We start from the raw sequence: 19,618 nt of genomic DNA, 5'->3' as shown, positions 1-19,618 counted from the left end.
ATTCTGAGCAAGTGGCACCCACCCTCCTGGTCCTGCTAGAGCCTGGTCCCCCCACACGAGCCAGCTCAGCCCAAGTGCGTGGGCCTGATGGACCCTCCACCCCCTGCGGCGGCCCCTGGCGTCAGACTCTGCTTTTCCAGAACCAGGGGCAGGCGGTCTGGTGAGCGAGCGGCTTCTGCCCTCACCCAGCCACATCTAAAGCATTTTCTGACCCCAACGGCCATGGGAGGGAAGGGACCGGTGATGGCTGGGGCTGCGGCAACTCCACGTGAGCTCTGGCCGCCTGCTGGGAGTGAAGCAGTGAGGACAGTCGTCGGGGCAGGCGGCCCACGCCACCATGCACAGCAGAGCCCTGCCTGAGCAGGAAGCCGTGTCCCGTGGCCACGCAGCCCCAGGATCAACCTCTGGGAGGGGGTGCGGACAGACGTCTGTGCCTTCCCAGCCTGGGCTGCTGCTCCCGTGGCCACTGCCGAGGCTGCGGGGGTGTGTGGGGGTGTCCTTTTCTTCACGGTAAGCACTCAGGTGGGAGAGCACTGCAGAGACTGCCGGTAGGAAGTCCTCATGACCACAAACAAGGTGCAGGGCCCCAGCAAACAGTTATGTCAGCCTGGTGTGTCCTCACAAGACCAGGAAGCTTCCAGAAATTTCCGAGCGAGATGATCACACACCCACTGCAGCCCCAGAGCAGCAGCAAGGCTGGTGGCCCTGCAGCCCTTGCCCTGTGAACCAGGCCCCGGGGCTGAGCACAGGCCACAGACGTGCTTCGTCTAGAATCTAGATGCAGCAGCCCTGGAGGCAGGGCAGGGAAGCCGCGCCTGGGGCACTGCCCAGGGCCCTGCAGGGGGCTGCCCTGGCGGACAGGACACGGCAGAGCCCCCAGGAGCAAGTGTCCGTGCCGTCCCTGGCATCTCAGAAGTGTCCTGAAAACATGAATAAGCAGATCCGTGTGCAGACTGGGAGTGAGTCACACTTGAAACGTTTCAATATAAATTAAGCTATAACTTAAGTGACAACCAAAGGAAAACAAAGGAAAAACCAAGAAGACACTCAGCACCTGAGAAGGTGAACACATACACAGGACACCCCAGACGCGAGGCCGTCAGGCGATGCCATTTTCATTGTGCCAACGTTACATTCAGGGCGCTCACGCGGCCGCTCACGCCGTCTGGCACTGCACCCCCGCCCGCGGCCCGTCGTCGTCCTCCTCGTAGGCCTCCCGCTGCTGCCGCCAGTTCTGCTCGCCGGGGCTGAACTCCTTCAGCTCCACCTGGTCCATATCGTCCGTGACCCTCACCTTCTGCCGTGGGGGCAGCAGGGCCTCCAGCTGGGGGAGCTTGTCCTGAGGCAGCCAGTGTTTCTCGGGAAAGATGACCTGCGGGGGCGAGGAGCGAGCGGTGGCGGCGGCCCTGGCGCGGAGGCCCGCCCGGACCCCGCCCGCGGCGGCCACACTCAGGAACTTACAAGGAACTGGATGATCAGGATCCCCTTCTCCGGGGCCGCTTTGTAGACGGGCATCCCTTCGTTGCGCACACACCTCAGGTCCCCGTGCCGGATCACCTCGCCTGCCACAGAAAAGGCTCAGTCAGGAGCGGGAAGGCCCTGCCCGGGCTGGGGGTGGGGACACGCCGGGTGGCGCCCAGCCCCTCCAGCGCAAGGTGAACGGGTGAGAAAAGCGAACCAGGAACCAGACCCCTGGGGTCGGGGCTGGAGGCGGTCCAGCCCACACTGGGGTCTGCTGCGACAACTTTCAAAAGGCACCACAGGGTTCGGGCCCCAGAACTGCAGAGCTGCACATCTGAAAATCCCGTCTCCCCCAACAGAAAGGAAGGGCCCAAGAGTCTCCCTCGAGATAAGCTGTTCAGCCCGGCAGTGACGACACAGACAAGGGAGTGAACCTGCAGAGGAGTGGGGGAGGGGTGCCAAATGCTGATTGCCGGGCAGCCCGCTCCCCACCGCGGACTCGGCAAGGGGGAGGCACCGAGGACCTTCTCCGGGGGCATGCAGGGGGCGCGGGGCCTTCAGTGGTCCTGTGTGCTGGAAAGTTCTGTCTCCGCTCCTACCCCTCACGCTCCTGCCTCTGACTGACCGGGCCGGGAAGCCACCTGCGGAAGCCACCGCCCCCCCCCCCCCCCGCCCCGTCAGCTGCCAGGGCGCCTTCCCCACCCTTCCCGAGTCTCTGTGCCTTGACAGCAGAAAGAGGAGACAGCAGCAGCGAAGGGATGAGAAATAAGGCACAGCTACAAGACGGTGCGGGAGGACAGGACACGGAGCAGCGTCCGTGAGCAAGACGGACAAGAGAGGTCTCCGGCAGAAGGTTCTCCCAAGCCCCGGCCCCTCCTGTCACCACGCTAGGAACAGGGTCTCCCCTCTGCCCCAGGCCACCAGCAGGGTACTGCCCGTGAGCAGTAGGACGCCGGGAGCCCCGCGACCGTGAGGCTTCCCACGACTCCCTGCGGACACTGGCCTGTCGCACCCTCGGTGCCACAGTCAGGCCTGGGGCCACACCTGCTTGTGACCTTCTCCCCTCAAGCAGGGAGGAACTAGGGACCTGGGAGGGGTCGCGGCTTACGGCTTCACACGGGCATTGCCTTACAGCACGGTGCCCAAATGGGCTTCAGTCGACAGGAGGGGATGACCTTGGTACTGTTTATTTTTACAACTTTCTGTGAGTTTGAAGTTTCCAAATAAAAAGTTTTTTTAAAAAAGAAAAAACTCTGATCGAGGCTTCGATATAGAATCCATATCCTTTTACGTACAGAAAAGGAGAAAACAGTGCAGAAGGAAACAGCAGAAAAAACGAACGAGGCCAGTGGGAAGGAAGGAAGCACACGGAGGCCGGGCCCCTCTATGATCTGCGCACCCAGCACCGGCCACCGCCACGCAGGGACAGGCAGGTCACGACCCACCCAGCCCCAACAGAGGCCCACTGCAAACTACTCCCTGACCCTGGCGGGGAGGGTGTGGGTGTGGCAAGGGGACCAGAGAAGCTCCACTCGTGGCCAGAGTGTCAGCCAGCACCACCCCCACCCAGACGCACTCTGACACAGACGAGCGGCCTCCATGTTGCCAGAGGCGGCTTCGTGTGTGCTGGGTGCACGTGCCCTGGAGGACACTGGCAGTCCTCGGTGCTGCCCCCCGGCCTGTGCGTGTGAGCAGCCGAGGCCAAGCTGACGGGCAAGGTTTTCTCAGGAAAACTGGACCGGACGGTGTCTCCCATGTGCCCACAGCACGGAAGCTGGAGGGGCGCATGCAGGACAGTCCACCGCCATCTGCTTCCCACACTAAGTTTTTAAAGTTTGAGGTATGGGGCTTGGCCCCAAGATTCCTGCTGGGGGCCCTCCCCCTGACTTGGAATACTTTCTAGGAGCATATTTAAAGAGCTCATAAAGTTCTCCAATCATTAGCAGTGACTCTAAACTTGAGAGCAAAGGACGTGGTGCTAACGTCAGGGGTGAAGCGGGGCTAGCGGCCAGCAGTGTCCCCGACGCACCCACCCAACCCAGCACTCAGAGACGCGCCTCTGAAACCTTACCCGACTTGGACGTGATCATGAGGATTCGATCATCCAGCGTTTTTAGCGTCTTCTTGAAGCCACACAGGGCTTCAGAAAGCTGAATTTTCATTTTCATGATCAAGTCGTGGCCGCGCCTCTGAAAGACACTATGATCCTTCTGATCAAGCACAATTATGACATCGCCAGGCTCCAGCTCAGGCTCCTGGTCTCCTTCTCCATGAAACAGAATCTTTTGCCCATCTTTCATACCTGTGAGACATCATCCTTTCTGATTAGCATTTCTCTTAAAAACCATGCACTCTACAAAGCTCTGAAGATGGCACACAGCCCGTTGGGGACTTTGAGTCATCAGACCTCCTGAGCTCGTGGGCACGAGCACCAGAGCAGTGGCTGGGATCGCCACACCTCCCCCCGCACACCCACCACCGCGCACCCGGGTCACCATCCACTTCCTGCTGTGCCCCGGGGCCTGGATCTGGGGGCACGCACAGGCACGTGCTTCAGCAGAAGTCCTGGAAAAACACCCTCCTGGTGTTAATTTGTACACTTTGGTCTCATCTCTCATTAGTTCATATTCACCGGATTAGGAACTCACGGAATAACGCGAAAGTACCTGGAGAGCAGCTAACCACGAGAAAGGCCTTACAATGACGGTGTCAGGCGCACGGAGATGGGGGGGGGGCGCACCTGGGAGCATCTGGGCAGTGGGGCGACCGGGTGCAGGAAGGAGCCCTCTGGCCGGCAGTAGGCCAAGACAGTCAAGAATGATTCCAAGGGAATGGTTTGAGAAGGGGAGGGTAGTTAACCAAACTCAAGGTCAAGCACCTTTCAGAGCACAGGAAAACCTTCAAAAGGGGTTGTTTTGACCTGGAAGAAGCCAGCTGCAGCATACAGACTGGCTGGTGACCGGCACCACAGTGAAGCCAGGAGGGCGGGGCGGCGGGACCAGCATCTGTGGCGCTGCGCTCCAGGTCCCAGACGCCTGACCTGTGCGCCCCACGGTCAGCCACCAGCAGCACACCGAGCTGGGGGAGCGCCTAGCTGTGCGGCCTCACCTTTCTCCACGTGCACCTCGATAATCTTCTTCTCGCGGATCACCTTGGAGCCACTGCAGCTGTCGCAGCGGTCCTTGGGGCTGATGCGCTCACCCTGGCCCTTGCACTCGATGCACACGGTCTGGATCTGCTGCACCATGCCCGGCCCGATCTGCTGGATGTGGATCTGCATGCCGCGGCCCTTGCACAGGGGGCACTTCTCCACAGACCCCTTCTTCCCGCCGACGCCTGCAGGGGATGCGGGACTGAGAGCCGGGCTCCTCCACGCACGGCCCATGCCCCTGCCAACAAGGGCGGTCAGCAGCCCTTCCACGGGAACCGGGGTTGGAACTCTGCCTACAGTCTTGGTCGGCGGTATATAGTCTGGAGGATTCTAACCCAGCAAGGAACATCTAGACGTTCCAGACGTTAACTCGTGACTGTGAGTATCCGCGGCTTTGGCCGAGACGGCCACGTTCGTTACGTGAGTTTCACGAGCTGGGCCTCCCGGTGGCCAAGGGGGCTGGGCTGAGAGACTAGAGGGCAGCAGCCCCACTCGGCCAGCTCAAGACCATGTGCATCTGAGGTTACCAAGACGACTTTTCTTTAAAAATCCTAGTTTCGAGGGCACCTGGGTGGCTCAGTGGGTTAAAGCCTCTGCCTTCAGCTCAGGTCATGCTCTCAGGGTCCTGGGATTGAGCCCCGCATCGGGGCTCTCTGCTCAGCAGGGAGCCTGCTTCCTCCTCTCTCTCTGCCTGCCTCTCTGCCTGCTTGTGATCTCTGTCAAATAAATAAATATTTTTTAAAAAATCCTAGTTTTTAAAAATTGTGTTCATTAAATTTACGTGTGAGTCAAGGGGCTGTAAACCACAGCCAGCGTCCTTGGGTCACAGGCTGCTCTGCCCATTTCTGCCCACGCTGCTGGGGACCTGAAGCACTTCCTGCCCAACCCTGTAACAGGACAGGTTTGCTGACCCCTAAGTGGGGTGAGCCCTCTGCACTTTTACAGGTTTAAAATAATGATCTACATGTTAAATAAATGTCAGTCCGAATAAAGAACATACATGGCACAATAAAACAGACCTGGCCCTTAGGCCACCGGTTTGCAGTCTGTTGGACCCTTAGATTTGAAAAGACAAAAAAATGACTTTTCTCCACATTATGGAACAATCAGAACGGTTTCCAGGTCTAAGGGATCACAACCGTGGGACTCAGACATTCCCATTTACCTTCACATTTCTCACAAATTACGTTTTTCTGGAGGGCCAACTTCTTTGTGACTCCATTATACAAATCTTCAAGAGTTACAGACAGCTGATGGACAACGTTCTTGCCTTCGGGGAGAGTGGGAACAGAGCAATGAGTACCACGGCAGGAGACGCAGCCACCATGAGCTCCGGCTGCAGAGCCGTGCGGGGAGCTCACTCCCCTCCGGCGGGACAGGGTGCATCGGCCACACACCCCCCACCCCAGCCAGCCATGAGAACGAACACCCTTTTTAGCTAAGAGCCAATCCCTCAATCGTTTACAGACACCGACCAAAAGACCTTCCATCTTTATTTCCTAAAAACAAACCTGAGGCCAGTGCCCCACAGAAGGAGCCCTTCCTCCCCTCCCTGAGGAGGGCGTGAACGCCGTCTGCACACCTTTAACTGAAACTCCTCCCCGGGCCGTCTGCTCTTTCCATTTGAGCCCTTCTGTAACCTGCGGCCAAGTGGGAACTCTCTCCTCTGCTGAACTCTTATCTGCGGGCTCCACGTCTTTGGGGAGGGAGTCTGTCCGCCCAGGGCCAGGCCAGGGTCGGACGGCCCACGGCTCCCAGGGGCTCCCTTGGAGCTCCCTCGGTCGTGGAGATGCACTGTCCCTGTTCACTGGCCGGCAACACGGACACGGGAGCTATTCACCACGAGACAGGGAGAGCGCCAGGCAGGAGGGGTCCGCACTTTCCATCGTGTCTGTTGTCAAGTACACGAGCCAGCAGCCCCGACATGGCGCCAGGGCTCTTCCTGAGGACTCGGGACTCTAAGCACCCCGTGTTCGAGAGCAGGTGGCCAAGCTTCTGAAGCTCAAAGTCTATTGTAACGTGAAACAGATACGGCCTTATCCCTCCAGGGCCTCTTCCTGCGGCAACCCACCCTTTATAAACCCCAGGCGGAGCTCATTCCCCATTTTACCCAGGATCTCAGGAAGCTAGGCTGTCTGGACTAAAAGCAGAGTATCCGCAGTCGACTGGACAGGGAAAGGGGCAACTGGGGACCATGGCTAACGGCCAGTGGCGGCAGCGTGTGGCCGGGCAGGAGGGAAGAGGTAGAAAACCACAGCCCACAGCACAGCAGCCTGGGGCTCTCGTTCACCTCCTGGGGATGAAGCCGTGAACCACGACACAGCAGAGCGCGAGGCAGGCAGGCTCTTACAGACCTGTTCACACCTGCGCACCTGCAGGGAGGCGGGGCCTGAGCAGCCTGACAAAGTGAGACAGCCCAGAGTGTCGGCCGGAAAGAGAGCGCACGGACCAGGTCGGGGGGCAGGGACAGGAGGTGCTGTGATGTCCTGTAGGACACCCTATGGCCTGACCCCCATGAGCGAGACGCAGACAGCAAAAGGAACGTCCTTCCCCCTCCCCACTCACACCCACGGGCTCCCTGTTGGGTAGTGTCCGCAGGTGTCGGGCACGTGTCCAGGTGCCAAGAGGCTCAGGGCAGTCTGGACGCGGGGCGGGTGGGGGGGAGCTATTTAAGGCTAATAATCCCTTTTAAGGCATGACCTGCCCTGATTCCCATGACCGGTAGCATGTGAAGACTATGAAACTTGGTTAGTGTCCTCAAAAGGCACTCACCTCTCCTCTCTCGAGCCATCCGTCCCCCGCCCCCGAAGAACATGTCGAAGATGTCCATGGGCGAAGAGAAGCTGGGGCTGCCCGAGCCTCCTTCCTTGATGGCCTGCTCACCGCCCTGGTCATAAATGTCTCTCTTCTTTGGGTCTGAAAGCACTTCATAAGCCTGGGATATGAGCTTGAACTTTAAAGTAGAAGAGAGAGAGAGAGAGAAGGTGTGAGTCATTAGGCAGACCACGACTCTGAGGCGCTGACGGAGGTGTTCTGCACACAGTCGCGCTCCCCAGCAGGCCGCGCTCCCTCTGGAACCCGGCTGCTCAGGAGCGGGGAGCCATGGGGCCTCCGGGGAGCGGTCGCTCCTCCCAGCCTCGCCTGCACGCGGCTTGAAGCCAAAGACAATGAGGTCAGGCTGGGTGTAACCCAGTGCCCAGCAAGGGCCCAGCTCCCGGCTGCGGCCGCCGGCCTCCCTGGCCCCCCATGCGCTAGTTCATCCGCACAAGGACGCAGCGGCAGACACCTCGGGGGTACCTGTCGCGCGAGCTGCTATGTGAACCCGTCCTCCGGGCCCGGCCCGGTCCCCCCATCTCAGGTACCGCCAGCGCCAAAACCGTGCTTCCCCTCCCCTCACACCTCATCTGGCAGCAAACGCTCGGCTCCAGTCCCTAAGACACCGCGCTCCTGCCCCCAGGGTGTCACAGGGATCCGGCTGTAAACAAAAGTATCAGAAAACCCAGACTGAAAGACACTCAGCAAGACAGACCAGCAAACCAAGTGCCACGTGTGACCGCAGATCGGGGTGTGGGGGGGTGTAACTACCAGTGGCCCCGGAGTGACTGCAGAAAGGCGAGTCTTTCCTCAGGGTCCGAGTTCTCCGGCGAGGCTGGTGCGCACAGGCCGTGCGTCCGGAGCCGCGCGGGAGCATCAGGGCCGGAGGTGAAGCAGGCGCCGCTACACGTTTGTGGGGGTGGGAGGGGGGTCAGCGCTCACTGCCCCACGCTCCTCTGGGTACATAGGTTTGTTTTTTTTTTTTAATCAAAGGGCAGAGGGGACATGGATGTTTTTAAAATAAAATTAGAACACTATGAAATATCTGCGCTCTGTCCTCACCACGGTGCACGCCCACGCCGCAGAGGCCACCACTTGTACCCGGGGCCGCGCCGGAGCTCCTCAGTGGCCTGCACCTGTCCTCCGCGTGCTGGCCTTGGTGTAGCCCACGGCACCCAGAGCGGGCCGGCACCCAGCCCACTGCCCCAGCTCTTCGAGGCAGCCTGTGGCCCTAGAGTCCAAGCCAGGCCTCGCTCTGGGCCACCCGGCCAGCCGCTGCCTTGCGCTCCCTACAGCTCCCCGCCCCCCACCGCAGCGGCCAGTCCGAGCGCACAGGGCACACGCTCAGCCACGTCCACTGCCAGACCCAGCACCCAGAGCCACGTCTGCGTGTTTGATGAATGGCCTGAGGCCAGGAGTTCAGAAATGAGTACGGGACGTAGGGTGCCCTCCAGAGTCCTCTCCAGTCTGTCAGACGGGGTCCCTGTCAACAGCCTACAGCACGGCCGGCTGCATAGCCAGCGAAGAGAACGTGCTAGAAGCAACCGAACATGGAAGTAAATAGAGAAGCTGGGTTTCCTCAGATCGCTGAGCGAGATCCACTCTAATTAACCGACAATAAGCACCAACTAACGAATAACGAGCTAATTTAACAGACCCAGTCCTCGAGGGACGTCAGGCTCGCTCTCAAGGCAGCCACGTCTTGTGCTCCCTTGTTTCTCTCTGTTTCTGCAAAGCAGCAGGCCTCCCTCGCCCCTACCCCCTCCACGACAGGAAGACTGCAGCGTGGGGTGCAGGAGCCCCGACCTTCAGGACCCGGCCGCACGGCAGGGACCAGATGAATACGCTGCCCGAGGACTTCCACAAGGACCACTCCCAAGTCCCCCCAACACCTGAAAGTCACCCAATGACCAACCTAAGAAGCGGAAATGCCCTGTCCCTTGGGCAGTTAACAACAGGCCGCATCTCCGGCAGGGTGCGGGCACCCACAACCCCGAGCAGGCCCGCCACACCCCTGCGGCTCCAGCCCCCTGCTCCGGTCGTCCCACCCCCTCAGCTGGACCTCAGGGCTCTCACCAGCTCACCTCTCCCGACTGTGGTCATGTCGCGGGACTGAGATCACCGCGCGACGAGACAAACGGGACTTCGGGATGACGTCACAAGTTGGAAGCGTGTCTGTGACGTGAGCTGGCGAGCAAACCACCATCACCCCGCGGGAGGCCGCGTGCGCAGCGGCTCGGGAACGGAGGCAGGGTGCCGTGTGTGGCGGGCTCTCCTCTACGTGCTCGTGCTTCTCGTACTGCTACGCTCTTATGTGACTTTAATATTTTACTTATTTATTTATTTATCTGACAGAAGAAGAGAGATCACAAGCAGGCGGAGAGGCAGGGGGAAGCAGGCTCCCCGGTGAGCGGAGAGCCTGATGTAGGCTCGACACCAGGACCCTGAGATCATGACCTAAACCAAAAGCAGAGGCTTAACCCACTGAGCCACCCAGGCGCCCCTCTTGTGTGATTTTTTTAACTTGAAAATCTATTATTCCAATGAAAAGCTACAGTGAAATTGGCCAAAGGTCCGAATTCCTCTCCAGGTGTGGAAGGGGAGAGCCCTGCCCTGCGAAGGGGGGCCGAGCGCCCCACGGACAAGCCGCCACAGCGGGCCCCACACACCCCAGGAGGGGCCGGTGGCCAGCACGGCTGCCCGATGCTTAGCAACACAGGACAACAGGGCACAAAACAAAGGCCACCCCCTCCATCCCCGCTGGCTGGCTCACTCGCCCCCCCACGGGGTGAAAGGACCGGCTTAATCTATTTTTGAAGAGACATGAATAATACAGTGACAAACTCAGGAGGAACAACAAAGGTTCTACTGGTTCTTCCCACACAGAGGTGGACAGGACCCACACACAGACTTGCATGAGAAAGACAACGTCTACGTCTACACCGCGGGCCCAGCACACAGCAGGACAAAAACAGGGATCTGTGAATGAACGAGGAGGTTCCCCTCAGGGAACCTCACCCCCTCTGATCTCCAACCCCACTTCCACGGCAACTGCCGTCCCAGACCGTGTCTGTACGGGGTGTGCTGATTCCCTCCACCAGCCCAACCACCTTTCAGCCCCTGCACGGGATAGCAGGCCAGGGAGCGGGTGTGGGGGCCGGGGGGCGGGGTGGCTGCAGGAATCAGACAAGAATTATCACCAGGACAGGAGGAGGACGAGGCCAGGGGCTCAGGGCAGGGCTCAGCCTGCTGGGACCACAGAACTGAAGGTTCATGAGCGGTGGGGACATCACAGGACCCCCACGCCCTAGGCCCGCCAGCAGAAGCCTCACATGGGACACCGGTTCGGTGCCTGGCTCTGAGTAAGTACCAGCTTGGAGCAAACCAGACGGTCTACTGAAAGAGGGACGCACAGGCAGCCCCCCTGGGAACGTCGTGGAGGTCAAGTGAAAGTTTTCGAGCAGCCTTGCTCCAAGGGCGCACACACAGCCTTGAGCACGCTCCTGGACGCTGCTCCGAGCCCTGACCAAAGCCAGCTTCCGAGCTGTCCGCTGAGAAGCCTGGATCCGCTCCCCCCGCCCACCCCCGAGAGGAGGCTCTCCCCGACAGGTTCCAGTGAGGCCACGAGCACGTCTGTGACTCCCCACACGACGGACGAAGCCAGGCCCTCAAACAGCCACAGTGATCTCTAAATATAGACGAGAACGCGAGTGAGCAGCAACAGTCTTGCGGGAAGCACGGTAAACTTGGGACAGCCACACTCGGCACATGTGCCTAAATATAACCTCCCAGCTCCGCCGCCAGCCGCCGGCATGGGAACGGGCACACACGGGCGGCGTCCCAGGGCTCCCGCCTCTGGATGCTTGATCAGTGGCTTCGGCCGCCAGCTGGGGGTCACTGCTGTCCCTACCGCAGGAGACCCTCCCCCACGCCACCTGAGACCACAGTTTTTCCTAAGAAAGCAGCAAACTGTGGAATGAGGAACAGGGACCCCTAAGCAGCCTTCCCAAGAACCAGCAGGTGGTCCTGCCAGTCACCTGCTCAGTGGGTAACGGGCCTCCTGGGACAGAGCAGGGCGGCTGTTCCCAAACAGGGAATTCATTCCGGTCCCCACCACGCACAGCATTCCCGCCTGCTGCGGGTCCTTAGGATTGACTCTGGGTCATTCGTCACAAAAAACCTGGACTATTCCTGTAAAGTGATGTGTCAGGGTAGAAATCTCCCGTCCCTGCTTAACAAATGAGATTATTCAGTGTCTCGTGACCTTGACCAGGTGGGAGACAGACCAAATCCACCGGGTTCCCGGTGCTGATGCACCAACAAGGAAGAAACACAAACCATTCCACCCACCGGCTCCGGCAAGTGCACAACTTCTGGTGTTGCCTCCGTTTCCTGGGATGCCAGCGGCCCCTCCTACAGGGCTGCCCTCTGCGGCTGTGCCAACCAGACTCCCCCGGGGAGCTGGACACATTGAGTGGCATGCTGGCTTGCCCTGGCAACGGAGGAGTGGGGGGCTCCAGGGCTCCCAGTGCTTGTTGCAGCCCCAACCCCCACCCCCACCCCCGCCATCTGCCCTCTCACCCCAGTGCCCACAACAGCCACAACCCCGTCGCCTGCCCCGACCCCCACCACCTGTCCTGAACCTGAATCCAACCCCAGTGCCCCAACCACAGTCCTGCTGCCAGCCCAGGACCCCAGCCCCTCAACCCCAGTCCCCTGACCCCAGCCCCATCCCAGCAGGATGGACCTTAGTCTCCCAACCCCCGCTACCTGCCCCCACCCCAATCCTCAACCCCAGCCCCACTGACTGCCCCTGACCCCAGCCCCCAACTCTAGTCCCCAGCCCCAGTTCCTCCACTGGCCCTGACCCCAGTCTCCCAACTCCCACTGCCTGTCCCCAACCTAGCAACCCCAGCCCCACTGCAGGGCCAGCGACCCCAGCCCCCTGACCCCCACCGCCTGCCCCCAACCTCAGTCTCCCAACCCCAGGCCCCCAACGCCCGCTGCCTGCCCTCCGCACCAGCCCCTCAACCCCAGCCCTGCCACCTGCCCCCACACCCCGTTCCCTCAACCCCATTCCCCCCACCGGGGCCCCTCCACTGCCCGACCAGAGTCTCCCAACCCCCGCAGCCTGCCCCCAAACCCGCGACCCCAGCCCCGCCGCCAGGCCCCTGACCCCAGGCCCGCGACCCCCGCCATCAGCCCCACCCCCCGCCCTGACCCCAGGCCCCCGACCCCCGCACCTTCTCGCCCTCATCCGGGTTCTTGTCCGGGTGGAACTTGAGCGCCAGCTTCCGGTAGGCCTTCTTGATCTCCTCCGGGGACGCGCTGGGCTTCACCCCCAGGATGTCATAGTACTGGGTCTCCTTCACCATCTTGTCCCTGCGGGCGGGCGGGGCGGGCGAGGCCGGTCAGCGCCCCCCGGACCTCCCGCCGCCCGCCCGCGCGTCCCGCTGCGGCTCCGGCTCCGGCTCCCGCCGCCCTGGGCTCCCGCCGCCCGCCGCCGGGGTCGCCGCACTCGGCCTCCGGCTCCTCCGCCGCGGGTTTTATTCGGCGCCGGCGGAAGGTTCCGCGAGGAGACGGTGACGCCACAAAGGCCCAGAACCTTCGCGGAGGTTCCGGCGGCGCGCGGGCTGGCGGCGGGCGGGGCGGCGGGGGCGCGGCGGGCACAGGAACGCCCGACCCCGGACCCGGGACCCCGGACCCCCGACGGCGACGCGCCTGGCTGCGGACCCCTGCCCCCCAGACCCCGACCCCCTACCCCGGACCCCGACCCCCGACCCCCGACCCCGACGGTCGGCTCGCCTGGCTGCGGACCCCGACCCCCGACACCGGACCCCCCACCCCGGACCCCGACGGCCGGCTCGCCTGGCTGCGGACCCCCGACTCCCAGACCCTGACCCCGGACCCCGACCCTCAGAGCCCCACCCAGACACCCTGGACTCCCGACCCGCGACGGCGACGCGCCTGGCTGCGGACCCCCAACCCCGAGAGCCCTAGACCCCGGACCCCCGACCCCAGACCCGCGACGGCGACGCGCCTGGCTGCAGACCCCAAACCCCGACTTGCCTGGCCCCCGACCCGGGACCCCGATGGCCGACTCACCTGGCCCTCTGTCCCCGCCCCCCGCTCCCCGCCCCTGACGCGGGGCCTGATGCGACCCCGCCGGCTCACCCCGTCTCCTCTGCGGCGCGCTCCTCCTGCTGCCCGTCAGACTCCCCCGAACTCCAGCTCTGACCTCCGCCCCGGGCCATGTCGGGGGTGCTGGGAAGGGGGCTTCGGCGCGGGTGGCGCCCTCCAACGACCGTCCCGCCGCCCAGGAACTGCCGCCTTGCCCTTCCGTGGGTCCCCGGGTTCCCCTGGCCTGAGGACAAGTCGGCTCGGCTCGAGGGGTCGCGCGGGCGGAAACCCTGCTCCGAGGGGTGGGACTGGGCCAGCTGAGTCCTGCGCTCCGCACTGGCGCCAGGCCGCGCCCGAGGGGTGTGGCCGCCCTCTGTGCTGTCACGGCCAGCGGGCGTGGGGAGGCCTGCAGCGCAGAGCTGCACCCTTGAGGGGCTGAGGGTGGGCGGGGGTCCGCGGCCATGGCGGGACCCTGGTTCCGGGGAACCTGCTGCTGCTGGCCCCCGCCCCGCCGGGCATCTTCAAGGCTGGCAGGAGCGTAAGCCCTTCCAGATTCGCTCTGTGGTGCTCTGCCTGCCCCAGCTGTGGACCAGGGCCTCCCCGCTCACACGTGGGACTCCCCCCAGTCCCCCACAGGTAAGCAGTGATGTCGGGCGCGTGTGGGCAGTGACACACTTCAGGGGTGAGTAGACACGTGTCCAGGTCTCCCAAGAGTGGGCAGCGGCCCCTCCTGTCCTGCTGGGGGGAAACCTTCAGAACCACTAAGTTGGACCCGGCTGGAGGGCCCAGCGATGTGCACTTGAGAGTGGGGGTTGGCACTGGAGCTGGGCCTTGCCTGGGAGGCTGCAGTCACAGGTCTCCCAGCCACCTGGACTGTGGCCTGCCCTGCCCCGCAGCAGAAACGGGCCTAGGAGTGTTATCAGTAAACTGCAGGCTCCCCACTCCAGCCCAGCCTTAGATACTGTCAGGGAGGGGAAGCCACCACTCTCTTCTAGGATCCCCTGGTCTTGTTTGGGGTCCTGTGGCTGAGGCAGGCTCCATGCCCTCTTCCAGGTCTACAGGAGAGTGATGTGACTTTGAACATCCAAGCAAAATTCAAGCAAAGTTCTTCTGGTTGGGGAGACGCTATTCTCCCCGTCCATCAGGCTGCTCTAGAAAAGAGCTCTAGGTCTAGCTGCAGGTCAGGAAGCAAATTTCCGTAGCTGCCATCAGAAGCCACTGAGCTTTCATCTGAGCTCGTCCGCAGGACATGGTCACGGCCACCTGCCGCCCACCTCTCCGGCTTCTCTCTGACATCAGATGGGATGTAACAGCACAGGCTTGCGGCACTGTGGGTCTCCGACCCAGTGCTTCTAGGGGTCCCTGGGTCTGGGCTGCACTGCAGACCCATGCCCTTCTGGGGTGTCGCAGAAGCGTCCGTGTTTGCAAAGCTTCCAGTGACTCCAGGAACAGCCAGGGCTGAGAGCCGCTGCCCAGCGCCCGTGCCCACCAGCTTCAGTGCTCCAGATCAGGGACACCGGCATGACAGCCATCCAGGGTGGCCAGAGCCTCCAGATGCAGAATAGGGCAATGAACTTGGAAACCATGAGACGTGGGTTCACATCCCCACAGGGTTACTTCTGGCTGTGTGACCTTGGGGAGGTGACTAGCCTTTCTGAGCCTTAAATTCCTGGAATTTTCATGGGGATAATAGTAGTAGTGTCTGCTTCCTGAGTGTGAGAAGGCCCTGGCCGGCTCCAGACGCTGGTGTACTTTTTGTCTTTCTGCTTTCGTCTAAGTTAAAGCAGCTGGCAGAGATCTCTCCTTTGTGAAATCTACCTAGGCTCTTCTTAACTAGGCCCAACCTTAGTCTCTAAAGGCTCGAACACTGACGTGATTTCCAGCAGCTCAGGCCGCATCCCTGAGATCACCCCGCCGCCCCCACCCCCACCCCCACCCCCAGAAGTGCCCTCGTGAGTAACTCAGGGCTGCGGCGACTTGTTACTGTCTGTTCCACCCAATACCTGAAGCTGGGGCCTCCATCTCCAGCATCTGTGAGAGGGTGGAATCGCCATCAGCGCCAGCCGGCAGACCCAGCCGGTGTGCCTGCGTCTACACTGGCTCCTTGTGAGGGCCTGCCCCTCCCCAGCCGCCCCCCGCCCCCGCTCCCACATCCTTTCTTGGGAACACTGAGTTACTTCTGGACACCTAGAAGCAGACTCTTTTCTCCACTGCGATATTTAAACCCGCCATCCTCTAACGAACGTGACTGGGTGGGGAGGGCAGGAAGAACCTTGCAGAGGAAGGCATGCGCCGTGCACCAGCCGTGCACCAGAAGCGATGCCGCCGTCTTGGGCCGAGGGGAAGGGGGCTCGTGCTGCAGCGACGGCAGAACCGAGGCGGAGAGCACAGGGCCAGGGTGGGGGGAGGCTCTGAACTGTGAGAAAAGTGCCTCCTGAGAAGAGTCTGCTTCTCTGACCGACCCTGGGAGCCACTGAATGTCTGAGAGCAGGAGCTGCATTCCGGGAAGGACACCCAGCGGCAGCCAGCAGCGGCAGTGGGTCCAGACCCGCTGGGAGGGCTCTGAGCAGGGCATGCAGACTCCAGAGGCCAGGGGGCTGACGGGCTGGCCCGAGGGGGTACAGCAGGAGAAAGAGGGCTCCGAGGTAAAGCTGTGGGGAAACCTGCCTCAGAAAGCGGAGGAGGAAGAGCGGCTGTTTGAGACACCAGGACAGGTGCCGGGCTGTGGAGAGGAGCTGAACCCACGGGAGGCCAGAGTGGCAAAGGAGCAGACAGGCTGGCACCCAGGCAGCAGGGGTCAGAGAGAGCAGAGCCTGGGCTCTGGGAGGCAGCCACAGGGGTTCTCGAAGGAGAGGATGCTAATTCGTTGGCTCCCAAAATAGCACTTGTCGCTCCAGGCCTTTGTCAGTATCTCAAGGGACTTATGCTTCCCGCCTCTCTCTGGGTGTGTGCAACATTGGGCAGATGGCCTCTCCATGAGCCTCAGTTTCCCCTTCTGTACAATGTGGGCAAGAACACCAACCTCACAGGGTTATAAAAAGATGAGTGGAGACTGCCTCAGGGGCTTAATATGGACATGCCCCCAAGACAGAATTTGTGGCTTTCGACAACAGGTGGTGGGTCCACTCCTGCCAGCTCCCGGGCTCAGTCCAGGGCAGCGGTCTGCCCTTGAGGAGCCCATGGACCGTCTGTGCCAGAGCCCCTCAATCTAACCACTCCGGGTAGCCCCCAGCGTGGCCCATGTGGCCTACATGCCAGCCCCAGGACTCATTACAGTCAATATCTCTGCATTGCTTGAACAGCAAAACCCACGGTTTTGATGCTGTTTCTGTGGACAACCGTCTCCAAGAGCCCACTACCTCCCCAGAGCAGCTGCCCCCAGAAGGGGGGGTGTCTGTTTCAGGAGAAAGGACTTGGGATGTGGGGAGGGGTCTCCCTGGTGCACATTGGTGGTTCACACACTGCGTTCTGAGGTCTTCCCGCCAGAAAGGCTGTGGGCCCACGGGGAACAGACCGTGTGTGCTGGTCCCCTGCCTGTAGGGAGCTCCCAGGGGCAAGCAAGGGAGTGAACCTCTAACTGTGCCATATGAAGAGAGCCAGGAAGGAAAAGCAGAGGCAGACCCCATCCTCCCCCAACTGCATTTCTTATAAAGGGAAGGTCCAAGGCGGCCGGGTCCCGCACGTCTCCAGGCTGCACTGCTCCAACAGCACTCCCCGCTGTGTGTCTCTGTGCCACAGTCTCATAATTTTCTCAGTATTTCCAGCAGTTTTCTCCTATTTGTTATGGAGATTAGTGACCTGCGATGTTACTACTGTCGCTGTCTAGGGGCCCCAGGAACAGCACCTGTGGGAGACGGTGAACTTGCTAAGAAAAGCTGGGTATGTTCCCACTGCCCCTCCCGCCCGCCGCCGGCCGCCCCAACCTCTCTCCCCCAAGACACACCAGGGTTCAAATTAGGCCACTTAATACCCCAACAGGGGCCTCGAAGTGTCCACACGAAAGGGAAGAGTCACCCGTGTCTCACTTTAAATCAAATCTAGAAAAGATTAAGCTTAGTGAGGAAGGTACGTCAAACGCCAAAATGGGCCAGAAACTGCCCTTTTGCACCCGTTAGCCAAGGTGGGGGATACAGGGAAAAGTTCTCGAAGGGAATTAAAGGACCACGCCTGCGAAGGCAGGAACGACAAAGGGAAAGAGGCATATTGCTGATACGGAGAAAATCCACGTGGTCTGGACAGAAGGTCCAACAGCCACAACACGTGCTTCCGCCGGAGCCCAGCCCGGAGCCGGACCCTCGCGCGCTTCGGGTCCGCGAAGGCAGGGGCAGGGCAGGAGCTGGCAGAGCTGGTCCGTGAGGTGTGAGGGGGGACACCGCCTCCAGAATGCAGAAGTGCCGGGTGAGGGTGCGCGTTCCCCGACAGATCCCACTGCGATCCTTCGGGAAGTGGCTCCCTGAGCAACACAGCTTGTCAGAGCGGCGGAGACAGCCTTCCACCGAAGACGCCGCCGGCCCGCCCTGCAGCCGCAGAAGGGAAGTCAGCGCCCGGCTTCACTGCTTCAAAGGGCCAGGTGGACTCGTGCAGGGGCTCGGGCTGCTGCTCGCTCGAGGGTGACCCGATGCTCGTGAACCACGCGGGACATCCCTGGGCCGCCAGGAGCCGCAATCCGTCTGCTCTGGCCATGCTCTGTCAGTGGCCAAAGCCTGGATGACGGCACGCGTGTTCACAGCACGGTCGACTGGCTCTTTTAAGTCTGCTGCTAGGCCGGCCGCTCAGGAGAAAGGTCCCTGGGAAGGTGCGAGCGCTCGCTGACACCGCACCGGCTCCCCCAGGAGCTGTGATGGAGGTGGACAAGATTCGGGTTGTCCTCACACCTGTGGACGGTCTGTGGCCTGTGGATGGAGTCATCTCAACTTTCAAGTCTTGTTCTTTAACAAATACACTTTGCAAGCCTGTGGCTGCTCTAGACAGGGAATTGTCTGAGGATCTGGGCACGGTAAGTGGAAAGCCTTCTGGAAAAGGTTCACATCCTAGATGCCATTAAGAACATCCATGATTGGGGCGCCTGGGTGGCTCAGTGGGTTAAAGCCTCTGCCTTGGGCTCAGGTCATGATCCCAGGGTCCTGGGATCGAGCCCCGCATTGGGCTCTCTGCTCAGCGGGGAGCCTGCTTCCTCCTGTCTGTCTCCCTCTCTACCTACTTGTGATCTCACTCTCTCTGTTAAATAAATAAACAAAATCTTTAAAAAAAAAAAATCCATGATCTGTGGGAAGAGGACAAAACAACAAACAGGAGTTTGGAAGCCATGGGTTCCATCCCTCGTGGACTACTTTGAGGGGTTCCAGACTGAGGGGAGGATGTCACCGCCGACATGGGAAAGCAAAACGACCAGAATCAGAAGAACTGCCAAAATCCCATGATGATGCTTGGACAGGTTGCTGCTTCTGGACGAACAGAGAAACTGGATTCTTGAAATGGAATCTACTGCTGGGGGAGATGCTGTGAAGACTGTTGGGAGGACACGAAGGGTCTAGAATATTCCAAAAGCTAAGCTGGGGAGGCAGTAGGATTTCAGAGGCCTGATTCATCTTGAGAGAAGTTTAGACAGCATCACCCCCTACAGAGAAATCCTTTATGAAAGGAAGAGTCTCTCCATGCATCCAACGTTGTCATCTTACTTTAAGAAGCTGCCAGTGGCCCCCTGGCTGGTGTAGCCAGTTAAGCATCTGACTCTCGGTTTTGGCTCAGGGTCATGAGATCAAGCCCCGATCCAGCCCCAAGTGGGGCTCAGCGGTCAGCGGGGAGTGGGCTTGAGATTCTCTCCCTCTCCTTCAGCCCCTCCCCCTCAAAGAAATGAATTCAATCTTGAGAAAGAAGTTGCCCCAACCCCCAACCCCCACCTTCAGCAACCACCACCCAAGTCAGTTAGCAGCCCTCCGCTCCAGGCAAGACCTTCCACCAGCATCAGAAGATGGTTCGCAGTTCTTTTAGCAACAAAGCCTTTTTGCAGTATGTACATTGTAGCCTTTGCACTTAAGGCAGCTGGTCGGCTACAGTGTAGCGCGAACGCAG

At 60.9% G+C, this 19,618-nt stretch overlaps 1 protein-coding gene across 1 annotated transcript; it reads right to left on the bottom strand.

The window, feature by feature from the left end:
• Positions 1–1,101: 1,101 nt before the first annotated feature.
• Positions 1,102–12,897, bottom strand: DNAJA4 (DnaJ heat shock protein family (Hsp40) member A4). Its single transcript, XM_032836824.1, has 7 exons — positions 12,670–12,897; positions 7,385–7,565; positions 5,778–5,882; positions 4,570–4,797; positions 3,533–3,763; positions 1,462–1,562; positions 1,102–1,372 (listed from the first exon to the last, which is right to left on the bottom strand). The coding sequence occupies exons 1-7, from the start codon at positions 12,799–12,801 to the stop codon at positions 1,157–1,159; spliced, it is 1,194 nt and encodes a 397-aa protein (XP_032692715.1). The 5' UTR covers positions 12,802–12,897; the 3' UTR covers positions 1,102–1,156.
• Between the last annotated feature and the right edge of the window lie 6,721 nt (positions 12,898–19,618).

Source organism: Lontra canadensis, unplaced genomic scaffold (assembly GCF_010015895.1).
Source record: "Lontra canadensis isolate GAN:19392208 unplaced genomic scaffold, GSC_riverotter_1.0 scaffold94, whole genome shotgun sequence".
In the NCBI taxonomy this organism is placed as follows: Eukaryota; Metazoa; Chordata; class Mammalia; order Carnivora; family Mustelidae; genus Lontra; species Lontra canadensis.
The sequence above is the reverse complement of the archived record's forward strand: the minus strand, read 5'-3'. Positions and strand labels throughout refer to the sequence as shown.